Source organism: Syngnathus floridae, chromosome 16 (genome assembly GCF_059516105.1).
Source record: "Syngnathus floridae isolate MCC-2025c chromosome 16, RoL_Sflo_1.0, whole genome shotgun sequence".
In the NCBI taxonomy this organism is placed as follows: domain Eukaryota; kingdom Metazoa; phylum Chordata; class Actinopteri; order Syngnathiformes; family Syngnathidae; genus Syngnathus; species Syngnathus floridae.
The window spans coordinates 2897821-2916549 of NC_142428.1; the positions used below are offsets into that span (position 1 = coordinate 2897821).

At 44.9% G+C, this 18729-nt stretch overlaps 2 protein-coding genes across 7 annotated transcripts; both read left to right on the forward strand.

Moving 5' to 3' along the window:
* Positions 1 to 932: 932 nt before the first annotated feature.
* srsf5a (serine and arginine rich splicing factor 5a) lies at positions 933 to 5025 on the forward strand. Its single transcript, XM_088401028.1, has 8 exons — positions 933 to 1095; positions 1859 to 1987; positions 2096 to 2166; positions 2252 to 2374; positions 2463 to 2532; positions 3798 to 3871; positions 3961 to 4065; positions 4241 to 5025. The coding sequence occupies exons 2-8, from the start codon at positions 1862 to 1864 to the stop codon at positions 4587 to 4589; spliced, it is 918 nt and encodes a 305-aa protein (XP_088257154.1). The 5' UTR covers positions 933 to 1095; positions 1859 to 1861; the 3' UTR covers positions 4590 to 5025.
* A 651-nt stretch (positions 5026 to 5676) lies between these two features.
* Positions 5677 to 18705, forward strand: pacs2 (phosphofurin acidic cluster sorting protein 2). Of its 6 annotated transcripts, none has more exons than XM_088400541.1 (26): positions 5678 to 6044; positions 12124 to 12211; positions 12284 to 12373; positions 12443 to 12568; positions 12637 to 12799; positions 12882 to 12955; positions 13028 to 13108; positions 13241 to 13300; positions 13382 to 13536; positions 13604 to 13694; positions 13766 to 13825; positions 13892 to 14016; positions 14076 to 14208; positions 14269 to 14373; positions 14440 to 14546; positions 14757 to 14911; positions 14977 to 15087; positions 15231 to 15339; positions 15543 to 15575; positions 15878 to 15922; positions 16417 to 16459; positions 16551 to 16593; positions 16712 to 16847; positions 16919 to 17145; positions 17254 to 17367; positions 17541 to 18705. In XM_088400541.1, exons 1-26 carry the CDS (start codon positions 5926 to 5928, stop codon positions 17657 to 17659), a joined length of 2712 nt encoding a protein of 903 aa, XP_088256667.1. In that variant the 5' UTR covers positions 5678 to 5925; the 3' UTR covers positions 17660 to 18705. The 6 variants fall into 6 exon arrangements, with proteins under 6 accessions (XP_088256666.1, XP_088256667.1, XP_088256668.1 ...); XM_088400542.1 differs by having other exon boundaries at positions 13244 to 13300; XM_088400545.1 differs by lacking the exon at positions 15878 to 15922 and having other exon boundaries at positions 5679 to 6044.
* The last annotated feature ends 24 nt before the right edge of the window (positions 18706 to 18729 follow it).

An 18729-nucleotide genomic window follows, 5' to 3' on the forward strand; every position in this document is an offset into this window, starting at 1 on the left:
GCGTCAACAAAGTAACAAACAAAAAAAAGACTTCATTTGATGGTTCGGAGACAATTTGGATGGCGTCGAAAATGTTCCCTGAGGGCCTGGCAAATGGGAACGCTTTTGTGTGCACAAATCCAGTTCCTTCCTGTCTTTTGAACACGTGGAACCTTTTGTCATTGTTTCTTTCCTTCTTATGCGAGAGATTTTTAAGGTTGTTTTTCCATGACACCGATTCTTGTGTTTTTCTTGCGGTCTGGACTCTGGAGTGATGCCGTCCTCGTGTGCGGACCTGCTTCTGCTCATGCTTGTTATTCTTGAATGTCTCAACTGTGACTCACCGATTTCAAAATCTTTTTTTTTTTTTGCTGAAATTGTTGAGGTACATAAATTCTTTCTCCCCATTCATTACATTTCTATGGCAAAACACAAGTTTTTTTTTTCCTGGAAATTTCTTGCCATGTTAGATGGAATTCAACACAAAGCTGCCACCATAAAAATAAAGTTCTGATGTTCTAGGAGGCTGGAACATTGCTCTTCAAAATTAAAAAGTTGCTTCAAAAATGAACACATGAATACACAAAAAATAAGTGGATGGATGATGGATGGATGGATGATTCTCCATGTGTGGTCCAGCCAAGTCCCACTAGTGATACGTGAGCGCCCTCTAGTGGTAGCATTATTAATTCCACGAAGTTCTAGGCACAACGTGCCCCACTGCAAAATTACTGGCTGCACTTGGCTGCTCAGAAAATAATCAAACGTCAGTTCCATATATCCATCACATTCGTACAGAATAAAAATTAAAAATTAACAGTATCATTTATATATTAAAAAAAGGACTCCGCCCAACTAGGAACTGCACTTCCTAGTGCATACTTTTAGGGCGTGTCTTAACCGGAGACAGCAGCCAATCATTTTCCAATAGAGCGGTTGGACAGCCAATCATATTGCAGTAGAGCACGTACGGCGAGAAGGCAAGTGGGGTTTCGTAATAACGCCCGGTTGTTCGCCATTTTGAGGTAGTCGATCAGAGCCAAGACAGAAGCAAGAAGTAGCAGAGTCCTTTGAACCATTTCAACTTAACCACAGACGTTTTTAGGCCAAGCCGAGGTAAGACCCGACACAAAATACTTTTAACATCCACATCAGCTCATTAGTTGTCCAATTTGTTGGTGGAAATTTGGCGCAAATAGTTTTATTTCACAACCTTAACGCTCGTTAGCTTCCTGTGGCTAACCGACATCGTGGCAAGCTAAAAAAAGAAGGCTCCAACGTTTCAGAAACTAATCAATCTGTTGTGTTTATTTTCAACACTTTTTAGTCCAGTAATCGTTTTAAAGCAGATCATGAACTGTGAATTTTCCTTTTGTGTTTTAACTGCAATTCAAACCGTCGTTTGCGCTGAAACATCGCGACGTCGTGGTAGTTATGGATTGCCCAGGCCTCAGATGCTTTCTGTATGGTTGGACTTTGATTCTATCCGCGAAATTAACTTTTAAGTCGGGAGAGAAATAAATGAGAAATATAGGCAATTGATTGGGGCATAACATTGTATATGAGTGTGTATGATATCGGTTTTAATTTATTTAGTTATTTATGGCCCCTGACGATTGTCGGTAGTGAATGCCTTCCAGTTTAATTTAATATAATTTACAAAAAAGTCGGTTAGTGTTAATTGTGCCTCAGTAAAATATGATCTCTTATTCCATAAATAATGTAATGTAATAATGTAAATATCACAGAACAATTATATATTGTTCTGTAGAGGAGATAAAAGTAAAATAAAAAATAAAATAGCTCGTAATTGAGTCATCAATCAAGTTTAAAATGTCTTACAATATTTATATTTTGTGACTTATTCTCATCTTACTAGATAATGAGCGGCAGTCGGGTCTTCATCGGCCGCCTGAGCCCACACGCCAGAGAGAGGGACGTGGAGAAGTTCTTCAAGGGCTTCGGACGGATCCGGGAAATCAACTTGAAGAATGGATTTGGTTTTGTGGTCAGTGATCGCCCAGCTTTGATTTGCATGACAATATCTAACCAATATTTGGGGGGAAAAGAGTGACTTTGCACTCAAGGAACTCATCAACTTTTTGTATTTTTTTAGGAGTTTGATGATCATAGGGATGCAGATGATGCCGTGTATGAACTCAACGGCAAAGAACTGTGTAGTGAGAGGTGAGTTTGCTGTCCAAAGTACACGTGTGTGTTTGTTTTATTGGCCGCTCACGTGGACTTTCCCTTCCCGCCCGTTGTGTTGCAGGGTCACCATAGAGCACGCTCGCTCCAGGAGAGGAAGGGGGGTTGTCAGTGGTGGCAGCAGCAGCTCCAGCTCCAGAATGGGAGGCTTTAGTGGTTATCGGCAATCGCGCAGTAGTGGCTCCAGGTACGTCGGGGCTTCCTGCAATAATTTGCTTGTAAAATATTGGGTACATTTTCTGCTAAGCTCAATTTTTCCACGCGTGTCCATGCAGGTATGGACCTCCAGTGCGCACAGATCACCGGTTGATAGTGGAGAACCTGTCGTCACGCATCAGCTGGCAGGTAAGAGCAGTCTTGGCCTTTGTGTTCATTCAAAAGTCTCCATTGCTAAGTACTCCTAGCTTTTATATTAGTTTGTTTTTTCCAAATTGATGCAGCATATTAGCAATGGGGGCGAGTCAATACGAGTCCCCCTAGCGAATTGGCTAACAAATGCACTTTTGTTTTTCTCCCAGAGAGAGCGAGCGTAAAAGCAGAAAATAAATGCTGTTATTTGGCTAGTGTAAAAAAACAGCCTTTTATGGTTGTCTAGTGTCAAAAAAATAAAATAAAAAATCGGCCAACGCACGACCCTCCCCGGAGGGCTCGCAAGTGTGTGGCGTCCTCTCTCCTGGTTGTGTTCTGAATGGTGTCCATTTGGTGCCTCTCCTTACACGCAGTTGCCGCCGGTCTAAAGTCTTGGCTGGGCCCCGGTAGCGGGCGAAAGTGGTCTAGCGCAGGATACGGTAGCCTTAGGAGGTCCGTAAGCCGGTCTGGAGGTTCTGTGGGCTGGCATCCCCGACTGCTGTAACGTCCTCTCAAATCTGCGGGAGGGCCACAAGCCGCCCTCTTTGGGGTGTTTTTCTGTTGCTGTGACGGGGTGTTGAGTGCCCCCCTCCTCCCACTGCTACTACTCGCTCTCTGGTGGTTCCGTACTTGTGGAGGCCTGGAGGTCGAGGTCGTTTCTCGAGGGCTTAACACTGCATTGGTTCCCATTTGCTATTTGGACACGTGGCGCTATGCTAATGTCTTCCTGGTAATGGTCACGGTAAGTAGCATTACAACTCATGTGACTTTGTGTTCATTTATTTGATTTTTTTCCTGCGGGTTACCAGTGACGCAAGTCTGTACTGTCGACGCCGAAAGCGTCGTCAGGGTTGGGCAAATATTTGTGAATACTTTGCCCACCCCTGCTCTGTAGAAGTACTTTTCCACACTATTTGCTCGGCCAAAACATAGAAATACCCAACTGCGGCGTCACTCGGTCGTCGGTGAGTAAGGCTAATGTGTAATCATCTCTTTTTAATTGTCCTTTTTCCAATTCTTTTTTTAACAGCTATAATTTTTAATAGTGGCTATAAACCTTTTTTTTTTTTTTTTTTTTTTTTTAATCCACAACATCTAACATGACAGTCTGCACACTAGACTAGCCAGTGAGTGTGTGTGTGTGTATGTGTTGCCATTGTTGCTGTTTGCTCGTGTCTCTCCCCTCCAGGTGTCAACAAAGCCTCAGGTTCCCGAGGGGGCCGCCGTGCGCCACTCTTGTTCTAACTCGTGCTCTTGCGCAGGACCTCAAAGACCTGATGAGAAAAGCCGGCGAGGTGACCTTTGTTGACGCACACAGACCCAACAAAAACGAAGGGTGAGCTTTCCGGAGCCGGCTCGGCCTTTCTTTTCTCCTTTTATCAAACGCACGATGACTCATCTCTCTCTCCGGGGGCGGGGCCACAGGGTTGTTGAGTTTGCATCCCGCAGCGATATGAAGAACGCCATCTCCAAGCTGGACGGCACGGAGCTGAACGGACGCAAGATCAAAATCTTTGAGGACAGTCGCAAGTGAGTCCGTGAAAATCACAGAATGCAGTTTATTTAGTAAACAGTAGAATATCTGATACAAATATTTTTTGCTCTTTTAAGCAAATTCAAAGTAATTCAGGTGCTCAATTTAGTACTTTGAGCAAAGGGTAGAATGGAGAATCTTATTTATTTCCGAATATTTTTGCCCCTCCAGCCACAGCCGGAGCCGATCTCGCTCCCGTTCCCGTAGCCGCAGCTACTCGCGCAGCCGCTCCAGGAGTCGCAACCGCTCCAGGAGCCGCAGCCGCTCACGCACGCCCAGCCGCACTCCAGAAAAGAAGACGTCGGGCGGCGGCCCCAAAGCCGGGGACCGCTCCCCCTCCCGTTCCAAGTCCCGCTCCAAATCCCGTTCCAAGTCACGGTCCAAGTCTCGCTCAAAGTCCCGTTCCCGCTCCCCCCGGTCCCGCTCCCGTTCGCCGCCCCCGGCCCAGAACAACCAGTCGCGGTCCCGCTCCAGGTCCCGTTCGCGGTCCCGCTCGGCCTCCGCCGAGAGCAAACACTGAGAGGCCAAACGTTGTGTACATGATTGTCCTTGTGAAATTCTGTGAAGGTTTGGCTCCTTTATCCTTATTTTTGTCATTTTTAGTTTGGATGTGCTTCCACAAGAAATCCCTATTTTTTTTGTTTTATTTTTTCTTTCTAATGTGCTTCAATTAAGCCGTATCCGGTAATATTTGCATCAGGGCCTGAGTGAGCGTATTTATTTCCGTGCAGGTGCCATCCTTTGAGATGAGGCTGTTGCCTTCACTGCTGTCACCTTTCCAACAAGATGAATTTCGTTGCACTGTCAGTATGTAACTATGCACGGAAATTCCAATCAGCCATTTCGCTCATTCGAAATAAAGCTCACTCGATTTCTTGTGATAGCAAAACAACTTAAACTGATTGGTTTTGTGATTGCGTCACGTCTGTTGTCTGATTAATAAACTTTTCACAAACTGTTTTAGTTACGTGACTATTTTATCATTGCAAACAAGTAGATATATCATGCTCTTTCTTTCTGGTTAAGCTGATTTAAAAAGCTAAAATATGACTATTTTTGGATGATTCCTCGAGCTAAGCTGCTTTCATCAATTCATGTTAATCCTTAAAACCCACGCTACACTCCCTGGCAGACCTGATTATGCTGTTATACTGGTTCATCTCCCCAGAAACTACTAAATATTGAAAAATGTTTTTGGATGCTGTTATTTCTGGTGTCCACTTGGGGGCAGTGTTACCAAAGTTTTGTATTGAGTACTGCAGGCACGCAACCCTCGTGGGGCAAAGCTGTTCCAAAATGGATCTCTGGCTGGAAGCCTGAATATAAATGTATTGTTTAGTAGCTGAGTAGAATGCCACGTTTTAATGACTAAATTATGAGAATTGTGGGGAAAACCCGCGGGCTGCTTTGGTGGATTAATGTAACCTGAGCTCAATGAATTATCAGCCAGGTAGGTAAACAAGTGAATGTGGGTCAAATGTTACCCAGGGACAACAAACACGAAGGCGAGGTCTAACATTGTTTATTGTTATGTATTTCAAATATATTTACGCCCCCCCACACACACACTTTAAAACTCCGCCCCTCCCTTCAGGGCGCTCGCCCTTAATCGGCCTCATATGCGGGACGAGGAGCAGCGTGGTGGGCACAACAAGCCCCACGGTCACTGGCTCCTCGCCCCGCCCTCCCACCACACCGGCACCGCAGCTCCACCAAGCCGAGCAGAGCAACGAGGAGCTGGAGCGGAGAAACACCGAGGCTCGAGTGTCGCACTCACGTGAGCGAAGGACGCATCTGTTTTCCCGGACTCACGTCCAACCATTGAGGCAGGCGTGCACGAAGGCGACCCGGGAACTATGGCGGAGAGAAGTAGCCGGCTGAGCTTCCCCGGCAGCGGGGCTCTCAACAGACCGGTGCCGATGAATTTGTTCGCAACGTGGGAAATCGACGGCTCGTCTCCGAACTGCATCCCTCGGTAAGCCCTCCCGCTGCACCTCACCGCATGCGGCGTCCTTTTAAAACTTTCACCGCTGCAGTACTTGACCGGGCGGGGTGGTAATGGTGCCGATCCCCACGACTCGGGGCGCATGGGCCGCCTGCAGCAATGGGTTGTGATGGAGGCTTGCATGCGTCTGGGAAGGGATGCTACACACCCAAATGACCCCGGCGCCCCTCCTTAGATTTAATACAACCCATAACATTTGATTTTAATCCATATTTTTTATATAGATTCATTTGGATCAATCACCAATGTGCAACTCCGCCACACCATGACACATTTAATATGAGAATAGGACACTTTATTAGGAACACTCACGTCATCGAATGCACAGGTATCAAACCTAAGGCCCGGGGGCTCGAATCGGCTCGCCACATAATTTTCTGTGGCCCGTGAAAGCATGTGATGTGTGTCAAACAAATGATGCCATTATAAGTAAGCGGTTTGACAAAGTTCTTTCATATGCTAAGCGAAGATTTAAAATTAGTACACTAAACTCAAGGACCGTTATGGTAATTTAGTCGCATGGCTAATGATGCGAAGCTAATTTATGAGAAAGTCGTTCAACAACTTTTCTTGCACATTGTAAATTACAATTTCAAATGTGTCTTCTTAAAGTTATGTATGATTCTCTAATCTTTTTGATAGTTAAGCACTAAGTAAAAGTGGAAATTCATTCCGAGCACGCACTAGTGTGACCTTTCGGAAATTAAGTCTATGCCTCATTTTTGCCGTTTGGATAGTATAACACAAAAAAACATTAAACTATACAGAGAGCATTGAGTCTCACGCCCCCCGGTAAACGTTCATCTGCGGAGGTTGCTTGGCCGACTGATGCTCGGGACGCTCGGGACACTCGCTCTTTTGTCCACAAGGGATGCTCGAGCTGCGGGAATGCAGAGTAGGATGGCGGAGAAGGCGGCGAGAACCTCTCTTTGTTTGGAAGCCATCCGCTTTTGTTGTTGCATCCAGGGAATCTACTCCGTAGGAAGGCACGCTGACGTTAGCATCTTGGAGGGTGTTAGCATGATAGCTTTTCCTCTGATTCGGCCCAAAATGAGGTCGGATCGATGCTTCTTGTACACTTCCTGTCCTCCTAGCGAATCTTAATTATTATGTAAGAGCGACACGCTGACACAGCAAAGTCCTGGAGGACACACACACACACTCGGACAGTCTGACTTTGCTCAAGTGCACTTATATTTGTTTCAATGCAATATATGGTGCAGCTCAGGTGTTTTTCCCTCCCTCCTCTTATCCTTCAATTTCATCCTTCCTTCTCTTGGAGTTCATTTTTCATCCTTCCTTCCTTCTGCTTGTCCGCCTTTCTTGATTCCTGATATCCTTCCATCATTTCTGACCTCCTTCTTGTCTTACTGACTTCCACAACAGTTTTTTATGCCATCTATTCCTACCTGACCTCCTTTATTTCTTCCCCCTTTCTTCCTTCTTTCAGAGTTGCACAACCTGACTTCTATCCTGAAACCATTTTTTTTTCCTTCCTCAGTTTTTTATTTTTAAAGGTATGCATTAACAGATGGCATGCTAACATGTAAGCACAGAATGCTAACAGCACATTCCACATAACTACTGAGAACATTGATTGTGCTTGCCATTAGCGGGATTTAAACGTAATAATCTCCCTCCACAGCCTCGACATTAAATGAACGTTTCCAGTCCACGCTCTGGGAAATAAAAAAAGTTGATTTGAACGCTTGCAAATCTCCACTTGGCCGCGTTAGCAGATTAGCAGCAACTCTCACTAATGAACACTATTGTCCAAAATGGCTTTTTGCCCAATTGCTTCACTCAGCTTTTTTTTTTTTTTCTTTCTGCTGCTACTGAAGCTGCCGTCCTCTTTTAATCACTCAAGACAATTCCACTTTCTTCTTCTTGGTCACAGTTTTGGAGTGATGTAATCGTCAGAAGTTCTTATTTGGCACCTGTGCCTCCATTTTGATTCATTTCCTCAAATGTTCATTTGCCGTCTTTACGAGTTTTACAAATCTGATTTGTCGTATTTATTATTTAGCGCTCGTGCTCGCTCGGTTTTTATAGTTTATGATCTGGAAGCTGTTTGATTTGTGTCCAAATGTTGACTTAACAGACATTAGTAATTGATGGGAGCACTATTTGGCAGGCTACATTAGTATTTATCATAATAAGAATCTCTGTCTTCCGCCTGTTTTTTTTTTTTTTTTTTTTTTGTGCTTGGCCCTGAAGCTCTTCATCTCACCTCATTCATTTTTTATTCAACTGGAAAATATGAAGAATGCTCTCATGTCTCCTTGGGAGCCTTTCCAGATCGTATCGTTTTTCCCCAGATAAGCACACACGTGTGTGTTTGCGTGTGCGGGCATGCATGAGAGGCTAATTAAAAGGCGGCACAGTGAGACCACTGCCAAAAATATTCGAGATGAAAAGAAGCTTGGCACGAGGCCTTGGCGGCCTCCATCAATAAATGATGATGATGAGGTGCGTCTCCTCGGGGTCTTAATGGAGAAAAAGATTATGATGGTGATTTGCCCTCTTCTTAATGACTCTTTTTTTCTCCTCTTTTCTTTGTGCCTTTCTTCCCTTTTGTCGTTCGAGGGGAAATAGTGATTCATGAATAATGGAGCTACATTCAAATGTGTGAAAAAATAAAACATTTTCCATCATTTTAAATCCTGCATCTTTTAAATGCTAATGAAAAATAGATAATGAGTTTTGTATTTTCGCAAATTGTGGTGTTGCAATGTAAAAAAAAAAAAACACACACACCTTTAGCGTTTAATGATCCACTGACCCACAAACTAGGAGTTTCGACTTTGCCTCACTGACCCGCCTGGTTATTATTATTGCTATTATTATTGCGTTTACGTTCGTGTTTGAGCTAAGTCATAAAAGTCCAGGTCCAAAGTTATCCTATCATTTTTCACAGAGGATAAAGAATCTATGCATGTTTACTTAGCAGCGTATCATTGTTTTTTTATATGTGTGTTTGTGTTCTAGTGCATAATCACCCATTCACAGACTTGTCCTGTCATGGCATATTTTTCTCTGGTCTGACAGGTTGGGCTTAAAATCTATTTTGGGCCGCCATCCCACTCACACACGTACACACATGTGCAGAGCCAGCCTGTAAATCCCGCTGCTGAATATTGCATGAGCAGCTGAACACTGAAGCGCCGACAGCAGACGTCGGAATAATGTGGAGGAGCCACAGCTGATTGATTGCACACATTGTGTTTGTGTATGTGTGTGTGTGGTCTGTGGTCACTTGTTTAACATCCTGTGTTCAACACGTATTGTTAGCGACTTAGCAAGTAGCTCAGTGACAAGTGTGTTCCAATATTCATGGAAGTGTGCACGTGTGTGTGTGTGTTTTGTGTGTGTGTGTGTTTCACGTTAAGATTCTCACATGAAAGCAATCCGCCACGCACACTTTTGAATAGTTGAAATACTCGTACTCGCTGAACTCTCTCCCATCCTGGTGTCTTTAAATTTGACAGTTTAATTTTTTTTTTTTCACCCAGCGAGTCAAGACACACTTGTTGCTAGGCAGAATTCACAATTGTGGGCCTTGAATAAAATATAATCAAATATAAAACCAGAGAATGTACAGAAATAAATTGGATTGTGTGGCTAGAAGGGGCAAAAATAAAAATAAATGTCGACAGAACACACATCTTTAAGTTCCTCCTGCTGTTTGTCGATTTTTACATAATTTGGTGTTCCACGAATTCCGCCTGACAATAAACCGGTGACTTAGAGTGCAGCTCATCTCAATTAAAAAGACATTTTCCCCGAGAACACCGAGCACCTGGTTCGTTCGCTTTGATTTTTTTGCGTGGATTTCCAGGGTTACCATGGAAATCATCTGCTGATGTAGGTTAACAAGTGCACATCCATTATGGGTAAAGTGGAGCGTGTGTGTGTCTGTGTGTGAGTGTGTGTGAGTGAGAGATGCATTAGGAGCTACTGTACTTTTATGTGTTTGTTACACAGATGCTCGGACAAGAGAGTGCGTCCAGTTATTTGACGTGAACGTGCGTCATATTTTATTGAGCGGAAGGTCAACATAGCGTATGACTCTTGAAGCAAAAAAAAAAAAAAATCAAATGAATGGAAATGCAATCTGTTCCAGCATGCCCCATGTTATATATTTTTTTAGCATACTATAATACTTAAGATTAAGGTAGAGTAAAAAGATCATTCAATATCATTTCAATATTTGTCTGTTGTGCCTGCCTTGGCCACCAGGAGGCAGTATAATACACACACAGAAAGAAGAATACGCAACATACTTGTCATGTAATTGCCAATTAAAAAACATCCATCTTGCCCGGTAGAACTCAAGTAAATAAATCCCTAAACACTCTCCGTCCTTTCTTTTTTTTTTTTTCCGTGGTCATGTGCATGGCAGCTATTTCGCGTGCCTTCACGTCGGGTGTTGCGTTTCCGTGAATCAGATCCCACTTAGTCCGCTCGGCGACGTTCCTCGCGAACCCGAAAGGTCGGACCGCTTGAAACCCGATTCTTTGTGATCGATGGAAAAAATACGCTGACGACATGAAATGCTCACCGAAGGACGACCGAGACGTTTTAGATGAATTAAAAAAAGGGCATCTGACTCAATTAAAATGGCGTCGTTATCATAGCTTAGCATGAAGTTTAATCGGTCCTACCAAATGTGCATCCCAAATTGTTCGTTGAGTGTATCATGTGACTCGGAGATTGCATAATCTTCAGAAAAGCATCACGCTGACCTCAGCAAAGGCTCGCAAGGCCATGTGTCCTTTGGGGGGGGGGGGGGCAGTGTGTGTGTGTGTGTGTGTGTGTGTGAAAAAAAATTCAGCAGCTGTCTAGTGCGTGCGACACTGAACAAAGCGCAATCCAAACGGAACAGATGGGAGTCACACTGCAAGTTTTGATTGTCCGACGATTAATTGATTAAATCTGGATCCAACGATTAATCGTTCGTCACGTTATAGTTAATGAAGGAAACATTCTGTCCATTCCAAAACAAAGACCAACATCTAAGCCCAAACGTGACTGGAAGAAATTTAGCTCCATCCGCCTTCACATCCTGATCCAGACCGGCACGGCACTCGGAACCAGAACACAGAATGCGCCTATTGTCAGGACAATGTGCGCCTTGACGGGGGCCGGTGGCGGCGGCCGTGCCTGGGCCTTCTCTGGGGCTGACGTACCGCAGTCGTGCTGGCAGAAAGGTCGCCATTGAAAGCTGCCTCAAACCTGCCATTGTCAACCCGATTGTCTCAATGTTTGTTTTTTCTCGTCAGTGGGATCCAACGGGATTTTTTCAACCGCACGTGAATGATTCTTCAAATAGAATCTGGAGACAGATTCCGTTTATGTCAGGCCACCCTGTCGTTTCTCCGCTTGTTGGCAAGGAAACGGCTTTCTGGCCATGGGGAAAGGATTCGCTGGCCAATGTTTAATCAGCGAGGTCAGTGGTCCAAAGTGCACCGTGGGGGGGCTCTCAAAAGGAGATGATTCATGCTGAACCTCTTGGAATAATTTAGTCGAAGAGAAGCAAAGGGTTCTTCCAGCTTTAACTTTTGTCTCATGGAGGAAGTATCTCAAAACACCCCCAAAGTCTCACTCGCTGCCTCACACTCAGACAATGCCAACCCCTGGGCCGGACCCCCTCCGTGGTCCTCCCCAGGGTGCCCATTTGGCACAAACTTCAGGTCCAGGAAACTGCCACTATGTTGTCTTCATTTATGGGATTGAGTGAAGTTATTTAAATGCTTTTTAGAAATATTTGCTGTTTATGAATTTTTTTTTTAATATTAAATTGCAATTAATAAATGTTTTTTTAATTTCATCTCTACTATTATCATTTATTTGGACTATTCCTTAGTTTTAAGAATTATATTATCAATATTATTTATATTTTTAATTATTATTTTTGTCATTTTACCAGTTTTGTCATGAAATAAAAACTCATGGTTTGCTGGAGCAAGGAATAACAGTGCCCTCTGTTGAGACGTTTTGGTACTGCAACGACTTGTGTTTACTGACATGTTGACCTTTTTCCCATCAGGCTTTGCAGTCTGACTCTGAAAAAACTGGTGGTGCTCAGAGAACTAGACAAGGAACTCATCTCTGTGGTCATCGCCGTCAAAATTCAAGTAGGAATGCCCACGCCGATCACTGAGTAAGATAAAAAATGCAAATCAGGATGTGTGGTTGTGTGTTTCCAGGGCTCCAAGCGCATCCTGAGGTCCCACGAGATCGTGCTGCCGCCCAGCGGGTCTGTGGAGACAGACCTGGCCCTCACCTTTTCCCTGCAGGTGTGACTGGAATTCAAAGACCGGAAATATTCCCGAGTGACTTGATGTTTCACGTTCCTCCTCCATCAGTACCCTCACTTCCTGAAGCGTGAAGGCAACAAGCTTCAAATTCTGCTGCAGAGACGCAAACGCTACAAGAACCGCACCATCCTGGGTTACAAGACGCTGGCTGTGGGCTCCATCGACATGGCCGAGGTAGCGACATCTGCTCAGGTTCCACCTTGATGAAGACCCAGATACTGATATTTTATGTCGCGATCCAGGTGATGCAACATCCGACGGAGGGGGGCCAGGTGCTACCTCTCTGCAGCCACCAGAAGGAGCTTCTAGGGAAGGTGGCCGAGATCTGGATATTCTCGCTCTCCAGCCAGCCCATCGATCATGAGGACGGCAGCCTGCAGGCCGGACACAAGATCAAATGCTCCGGTACCACCTTCAGTGTTAGCATGTTAGCATTGAGGAAATCAGATGGTCCACCAGCTGCCCACTTCTTTATCTTCTTGTTCAGACAACTACTCAGAGGAGGAATACGAGAGCTTCTCCTCAGAGCAGGAGGCCAGCGACGATGCGGCTCAGGCTCAGGTGAGATTGTCTAGAATCGATCAACACGGAGTGTAGTGAAATCATTTTTCTGAGTATTTCGATGCTCTTCAGGATCTGGAAGATGATGACTATGATGTGAGGAAACCAAAGAAGCAGAGAAGGTCCATCGTCAGAACGGCATCCATGACAAGAGTAAGTAAAAAAAATAAAAATGAAGCTAATCAATATTTAAGGACTGAAATTAAGATAGCGCTAAGGGTAAACAAACTGTAAGCTAAAGCTAAGGTGTGCGGACTTATGTGTGTTCATTGTGTGTTCTTTTAGCAGCAAAACTTCAAGCAGCGAGTTGTCGCTCTCCTCAAGAGGTTCCGAGTATCTGACGAGGTGACCCGACTCTTTGGGATGATGAAGTTGACTCTACTGGGCCATCAGGTGGTTACTAACCGTGTGTGTGTTTCTACTGAGGTTCTGGACTCGGAGCAGGATCCAGCTGAGGTTCCTCCTGAGGTGGAGGAGGAAGATCTGGACCTGGATAGTATTGAATTCGACAACCCCAGCGATAGCGGACCTGAGCTGGATGATGATGACAGCGTCCTCAGCACACCCAAACCCAAACTCAAGTGAGGATGTACAGTATGACCGATTTTTTTTCGATAAGGAGTTAAAAAAGTTCATGTTCTGTTTCAGGCCGTATTTCGAGGGCATGTCCTTGTCCAGCTCGCAGACGGAAATCGGAAGCATCCACAGTAGCCGTAGCCACCGCGAGCCCCCCAGCCCGGTCAGAGCGTCCGTTAATATCGATCGTCAATCAATCGTATTCATAGTCATACGTTTGTGCGCCGATTCCAGATGGAGCCCGATAAAAACAAATGCGTCGGTGAGGACAACGTGTCTGACAATGTCTCCGATGTGAGTGTATACACACACACACACACATTGATCAATATTATTGGAAGTGATTCCGATTTTTCTCAGGAGCAACCAGAGGCGGTGACGCCGACCACCGAGTTGGAGATGGACAACATGGACACGTTCTTGGACAGGCTTCCTCCAAGTGGCAAGATGACCAAGACTGAGTCGCTCATTATTTCGTCTAACAGGTAAACAAATCGATTATTTATCATTATGCAGGGAACCAAAGTATGTTTGTCTTTTCCAGACAGGAGCCCAAGATGGCGGGCCGGCGAGGTCGCAGCACGTCGCTGAAGGAGCGCCAGGCCAGCAGGCCTCAGAACGAACGGGCCAACAGTTTGGACAACGAGCGGGCGCTGGACACTCGCAGCCATTTGCAAGTAAGTACACACAAAATTAGCACGTTGGAAATCCTCCTAAAGCAAACCTTCTCCGTGCAGATCCCAAGGAAGACGGTGTACGATCAGCTCAACCATATCTTGGTGTCGGACAACCAGCTTCCCGATAGCATCATCCTCATCAACACGTCCGACTGGCAGGGCCAGGTGAGCTCGCCGCTGAATTCTCTTAGGACGTTCCTGTTCTGAACGTACCTTCTGCTCTACCTTCAGTACTTGTCGGACGTGCTCCAGAACCACCACCTCCCCGTGGTGTGCACCTGCACCACGGCCGACATCCAGGCGGCGTTCAACACCATCGTGTCCCGCATACAGAGATTGTGAGCCCCTTTTTTTTCCTCCCTGCTTCCTTTTTGCTTGTTGCTAGGCAGAATAAGTAGGGGCTCACTCATAACCGCCCTTGACCAATCAAATACATCCCAGGCTTTTTGAATGGCTGCTGAAATCTTTATTTAATGACTCACCGCTTTGTATTAAAGAGAAAATAATTTTAAAAAATGAATTTTTGATTTGATTAATTTTATGCGCAGCTGCAACTGTAACTCTCAGACGCCGGTCCCCATCAAGGTTGCGGTGGCCGGCGCGCAGCACTACCTCAGCGCCGTGCTCCGCCTCTTTGTGGACCACCTGACCCACAAGACCCCCGACTGGCTGGGCTACATGCGCTTCCTCATCATCCCGCTGGGTGCGTCCCACATTTCACTTTTAAAATGATAAACATTATGAAACGACATTTATGGTTGCGTTCAGGTGCACACCCCGTGTCCAAGTATCTGGGCGCCATGGACTACCGATACAACGCTTTGTTCCAGGACGCCGCCTGGAGGGACCTCTTTCACAAACCTGAGGCTCCTGTCGTCGGTAAGGACTTCCCCAGTCCAATGTTTGGACTCCTGAAGACTGATTTTGTAGCTAACCCTCTCAAAGAAGTATTTGCAGGGTATCCCGGAAGATACATAATGACAATTGTATATTGTATTGATGTCAACTATGTGTGTGTGCAGTCCAGGAAAGTCCGGACGTGGTTTCTCGGGTGACGCAGTACATGCTGGGCGCCAACGGAGCCCACCAACTTCCCATCGCCGAAGCCATGCTCACGTACAAACAAAAAAGGTATTTTGATTAGCTGTTCCTAATATTTGGGTCCATCTTTATTAGGTCATTAAAAACTTGTGCAGGGGGGAAAAAAAATTACAAAAAAGTTAATGATGAGCGTGTTGGTGTGTGTCTATCATTGTGTGCGTGCGCAAATAACATATTTGTGTGCTTTGTCTCGTTGTTTTTGTTTTCTTTTGTGACTTTTTTTGTTTTCCAAGGAAAAAGAGCTTTCATTTCGATTTTTCCGTCAGGTATTGTGCGCCATTTTCAGTTGCTCTCTCACGCCGCCTCGTCAGTCATGTTCCCTCTCCCATCCGTGTGTGCGTTTGTGTTGCGCGTGTGTGTATGCTGCCGCCATTTTCCGTCTTGTAAAGTGACGGTCATAGTTTGCGGAGAGAAAAGTTGTCATATCACGAGAATAGTCCTAACTTTGCATTTTGCATGTGCATCTTTAACTACATCACGGTGCATCTTGTTGCTAGGCAACTGTGGGCTGTACATTCAGCTTGTGTTCTTCTTCTGTTCCCCCCCCCCCCCTTTCACTTTTGTATAGCCTGTCAATTTCTTCCCTGGGGGGGCGATGGCAGGTGTCTTCAAGGCAAGAGCAACAACCTCTCACCTCATCTTTCCTCTTTTGGCTATTTTTCCACTCGGGGAAAATAGCACATGGCGTGATAGCCGTAGAAGTAGAGAGGTTCTTGCTTTATTTTTTATTTAGGCTCGCTGCACTTTCCCCTTTCGTGTTTGCCGTACGTCTTGCTTGGAGGAGGTCACGTGACTCCGCGTTGATTGGCGGCCAGTCGGCATGTTGAAGTTGCTCACCGGGTCGTAATATTAGGAACACTGTAAATCAAATCCCGGGAATATTTAAAGCACCGTTAGATTTTTTTGTAATTCATCTACCACACTTACTTCATTTGCGTTATTCGATGGTGTAGGTGTCCCTAATATTATGACCCAAGTGACTAAATCTAATCTTAGATAACTTTTGTTTCTTCTGCCTTGCCTTTGCTTTTAGTGCCTCTTTCTTGCAGTAGATTGAAATCCCTAAAATGTCATCCAGCGCTTTAATTCTTATTTTTTTCCCCGCAGCCCCGACGAGGACTCGTGTCAGAAATTCATCCCGTTCGTTGGCGTGAGTAATGCCCCCCCCCTTGTCATGTGACACTGAATTGACCATTCAGGCGCTGACTTCTCCTTTTTGTGTCATCTTGTCAATCCTGCAGATGGTTAAAGTAGGAATAGTTGAGCAAACATCAGCAACGGCAGGCAAGCATTTTTTTCCCATGTTATTGTAATTCATGAATTATTTTTTGATTATTGCTAGCTGCACTTCAAGTTATTGAAGTCGATAAACTCACTTAATAAGCGACTTCCTCCTCTGAAGGCGACTCGGATGACGCGGCGCCCGCCGGTTCCTCGCTCCTACTCGCCTCGCCGCCTCACGTGCCACCAACGCTGAAAGAGGTGTCGCCCACCCCGCCCTCCTCGCCGTCCGTCAACACGAGTTTCTGCCTGTACAGGTGAGGCCGTGTTTGAAACGGTTTTTGATTTCTTACCAGCTGGCTTAATTTATGCGTGATGTCACTTTCAGTCCCGGGAGTCAGGCGGAGCTGATGGGTCTTCAGGTGGACTACTGGGTGGCGGATAGAAAGAAAGACTTGGAGAAGCGCGACTCCTCCTCGACCTCCGCCGCTAAGAATACGCTCAAGTGCAATTTCCGCTCGCTGCAGGTCAGCCGGCTGCCCGCGGGGGGCGCCGAGCCCGGCACCCTGCCCGCCATGTCCATGACGGTGGTGACCAAGGAGAAGAACAAGAAAGGTGAAGCACAAAATAATGTTCAGCTTTTCATGTTAATCAAAACAGGATGTAGAAAATCAAGAAAAACAAAAATTAAAATTTTTTTAAGAGCTTGTTGTGTCGTTGCAGTGATGTTCCTACCAAAGAAGAGCAAAGACAAGGAGGTGGAGTCCAAGAGTCAGGTGATCGACGGCATCAGTCGTCTCATCTGCACCGCCAAGCACCAGCACAACATGTTGACAGGTAACGTGTCATTCATTCAAAAATAATTTTAGAACTCATCATACTCGTCAAAAAGATTTGATGCATTCTTTTATTTTGAAGGTGCATTATTTGTCTGTTTGAATTTTTTTAATATATTTTTTGGGGTCGTTTTACCCTTTGAGTGAGCCGCGTTGTGTTTGTTTGCGGGTCAGTGTCGATCGACGGCGTGGAGTGGAACGACGTCAAGTTTTTCCAGCTGGCGGCGCAGTGGTCGTCACACGTCAAACATTTCCCCATCGCCGTCTTCGGCCACGCCAAAGGCCCCTACTAAGAACCCGCCCTCCTCGCCCTTGTGCCAACCCGTTTAACCAACTTTTACGTCATCTGTGTCGTATCTTTGTTTTTAATCCATGCTACAACCTCGGCTTTGTTATTGTTCTTTTTAGATGAATAACACTCAAGCTAAATGCTAATCTCGCATCCAAAATGGACGCCGTGGCACTGAAAGCACACCCTGCACACGAATGAAGGATATATATATTTAAAAAAGAAAGACTGAAAGTATTTTTATGCCGGGAAACATTAGATAACATGTGCAATAGTAGATATAATTAGACATAAAGGGGACATATTATGGAAAACTGATTTTTTAATGGTTTGTACAAATTAAACAACCAAATAAGTCTTTAATTCTCAGCCAATTTTTGAAACTGTCTCCAACTGTGATAACGCCATTCCAAATCATTTCGCCGCTGTGATGTCACAATTTGATGAGTTGGGAGATTTTTATTGGAACCAAATCAGGTCCAGCAGTATTGAGAAGTATTTTAAATGATAACAAACTGCATAATATGTCTCCTTTAAAGCAACAAATAGCACAACGCGAGCTACGACTTTACAACGTTAAAAGCAGAATTTTTCATTTGCGACTTCGACACTCCCGCAGATGTCACTTTGAAGCAGTGTGTGTGTGTGTGTGTTTGAGTGTGTTGACCGGATGACATCACATAGATCCCATCATTAAATGTAAATTGTATCGTGGCAAATTGGCAACTACTTTTGTAGTGCGTCATGTGACATAAATCACATTTGAGTGGCGTACATATGTCTTTTTATTGTATTTGTTGGCAGATTCTTGATAAGTGCCTACATTTATTTCATCAAGTCACCAGTTTGAACATCCCCGGTGCTGATTGTGCTTTAAGGACAACGATGCACTGCATGATTGTATACGTATGTGCACTCATTTAAAAAAAAAAAAAACTAATTACAGTAAAGCCCTTTTTTCAACATGAGCTTATTTGTTTTTTCTTTGGTTGAAACCACTGTCATCCCAAAAATCTCTATGTAATAAAACTACTACACACTAAAACTGTAGTTGCAGTATTTTTATTATTTACT

Coding starts and splice junctions, on each gene's coding strand:
- srsf5a (XM_088401028.1), top strand. CDS start 1,862: ATGAGCGGCAGTCGGGTCTTCATCGGCCGCCTGAGCCCACACGCCAGA. Junction 2,533..3,797: donor CGTCACGCATCAGCTGGCAG/GTAAGAGCAGTC, acceptor GCTCTTGCGCAG/GACCTCAAAGACCTGATGAG. Junction 3,872..3,960: donor AGACCCAACAAAAACGAAGG/GTGAGCTTTCCG, acceptor GCGGGGCCACAG/GGTTGTTGAGTTTGCATCCC.
- pacs2 (XM_088400540.1), top strand. CDS start 5,926: ATGGCGGAGAGAAGTAGCCGGCTGAGCTTCCCCGGCAGCGGGGCTCTC. Junction 13,301..13,381: donor GGTTCCGAGTATCTGACGAG/GTGACCCGACTC, acceptor GTTTCTACTGAG/GTTCTGGACTCGGAGCAGGA. Junction 17,146..17,253: donor CAAGGAGAAGAACAAGAAAG/GTGAAGCACAAA, acceptor GTGTCGTTGCAG/TGATGTTCCTACCAAAGAAG.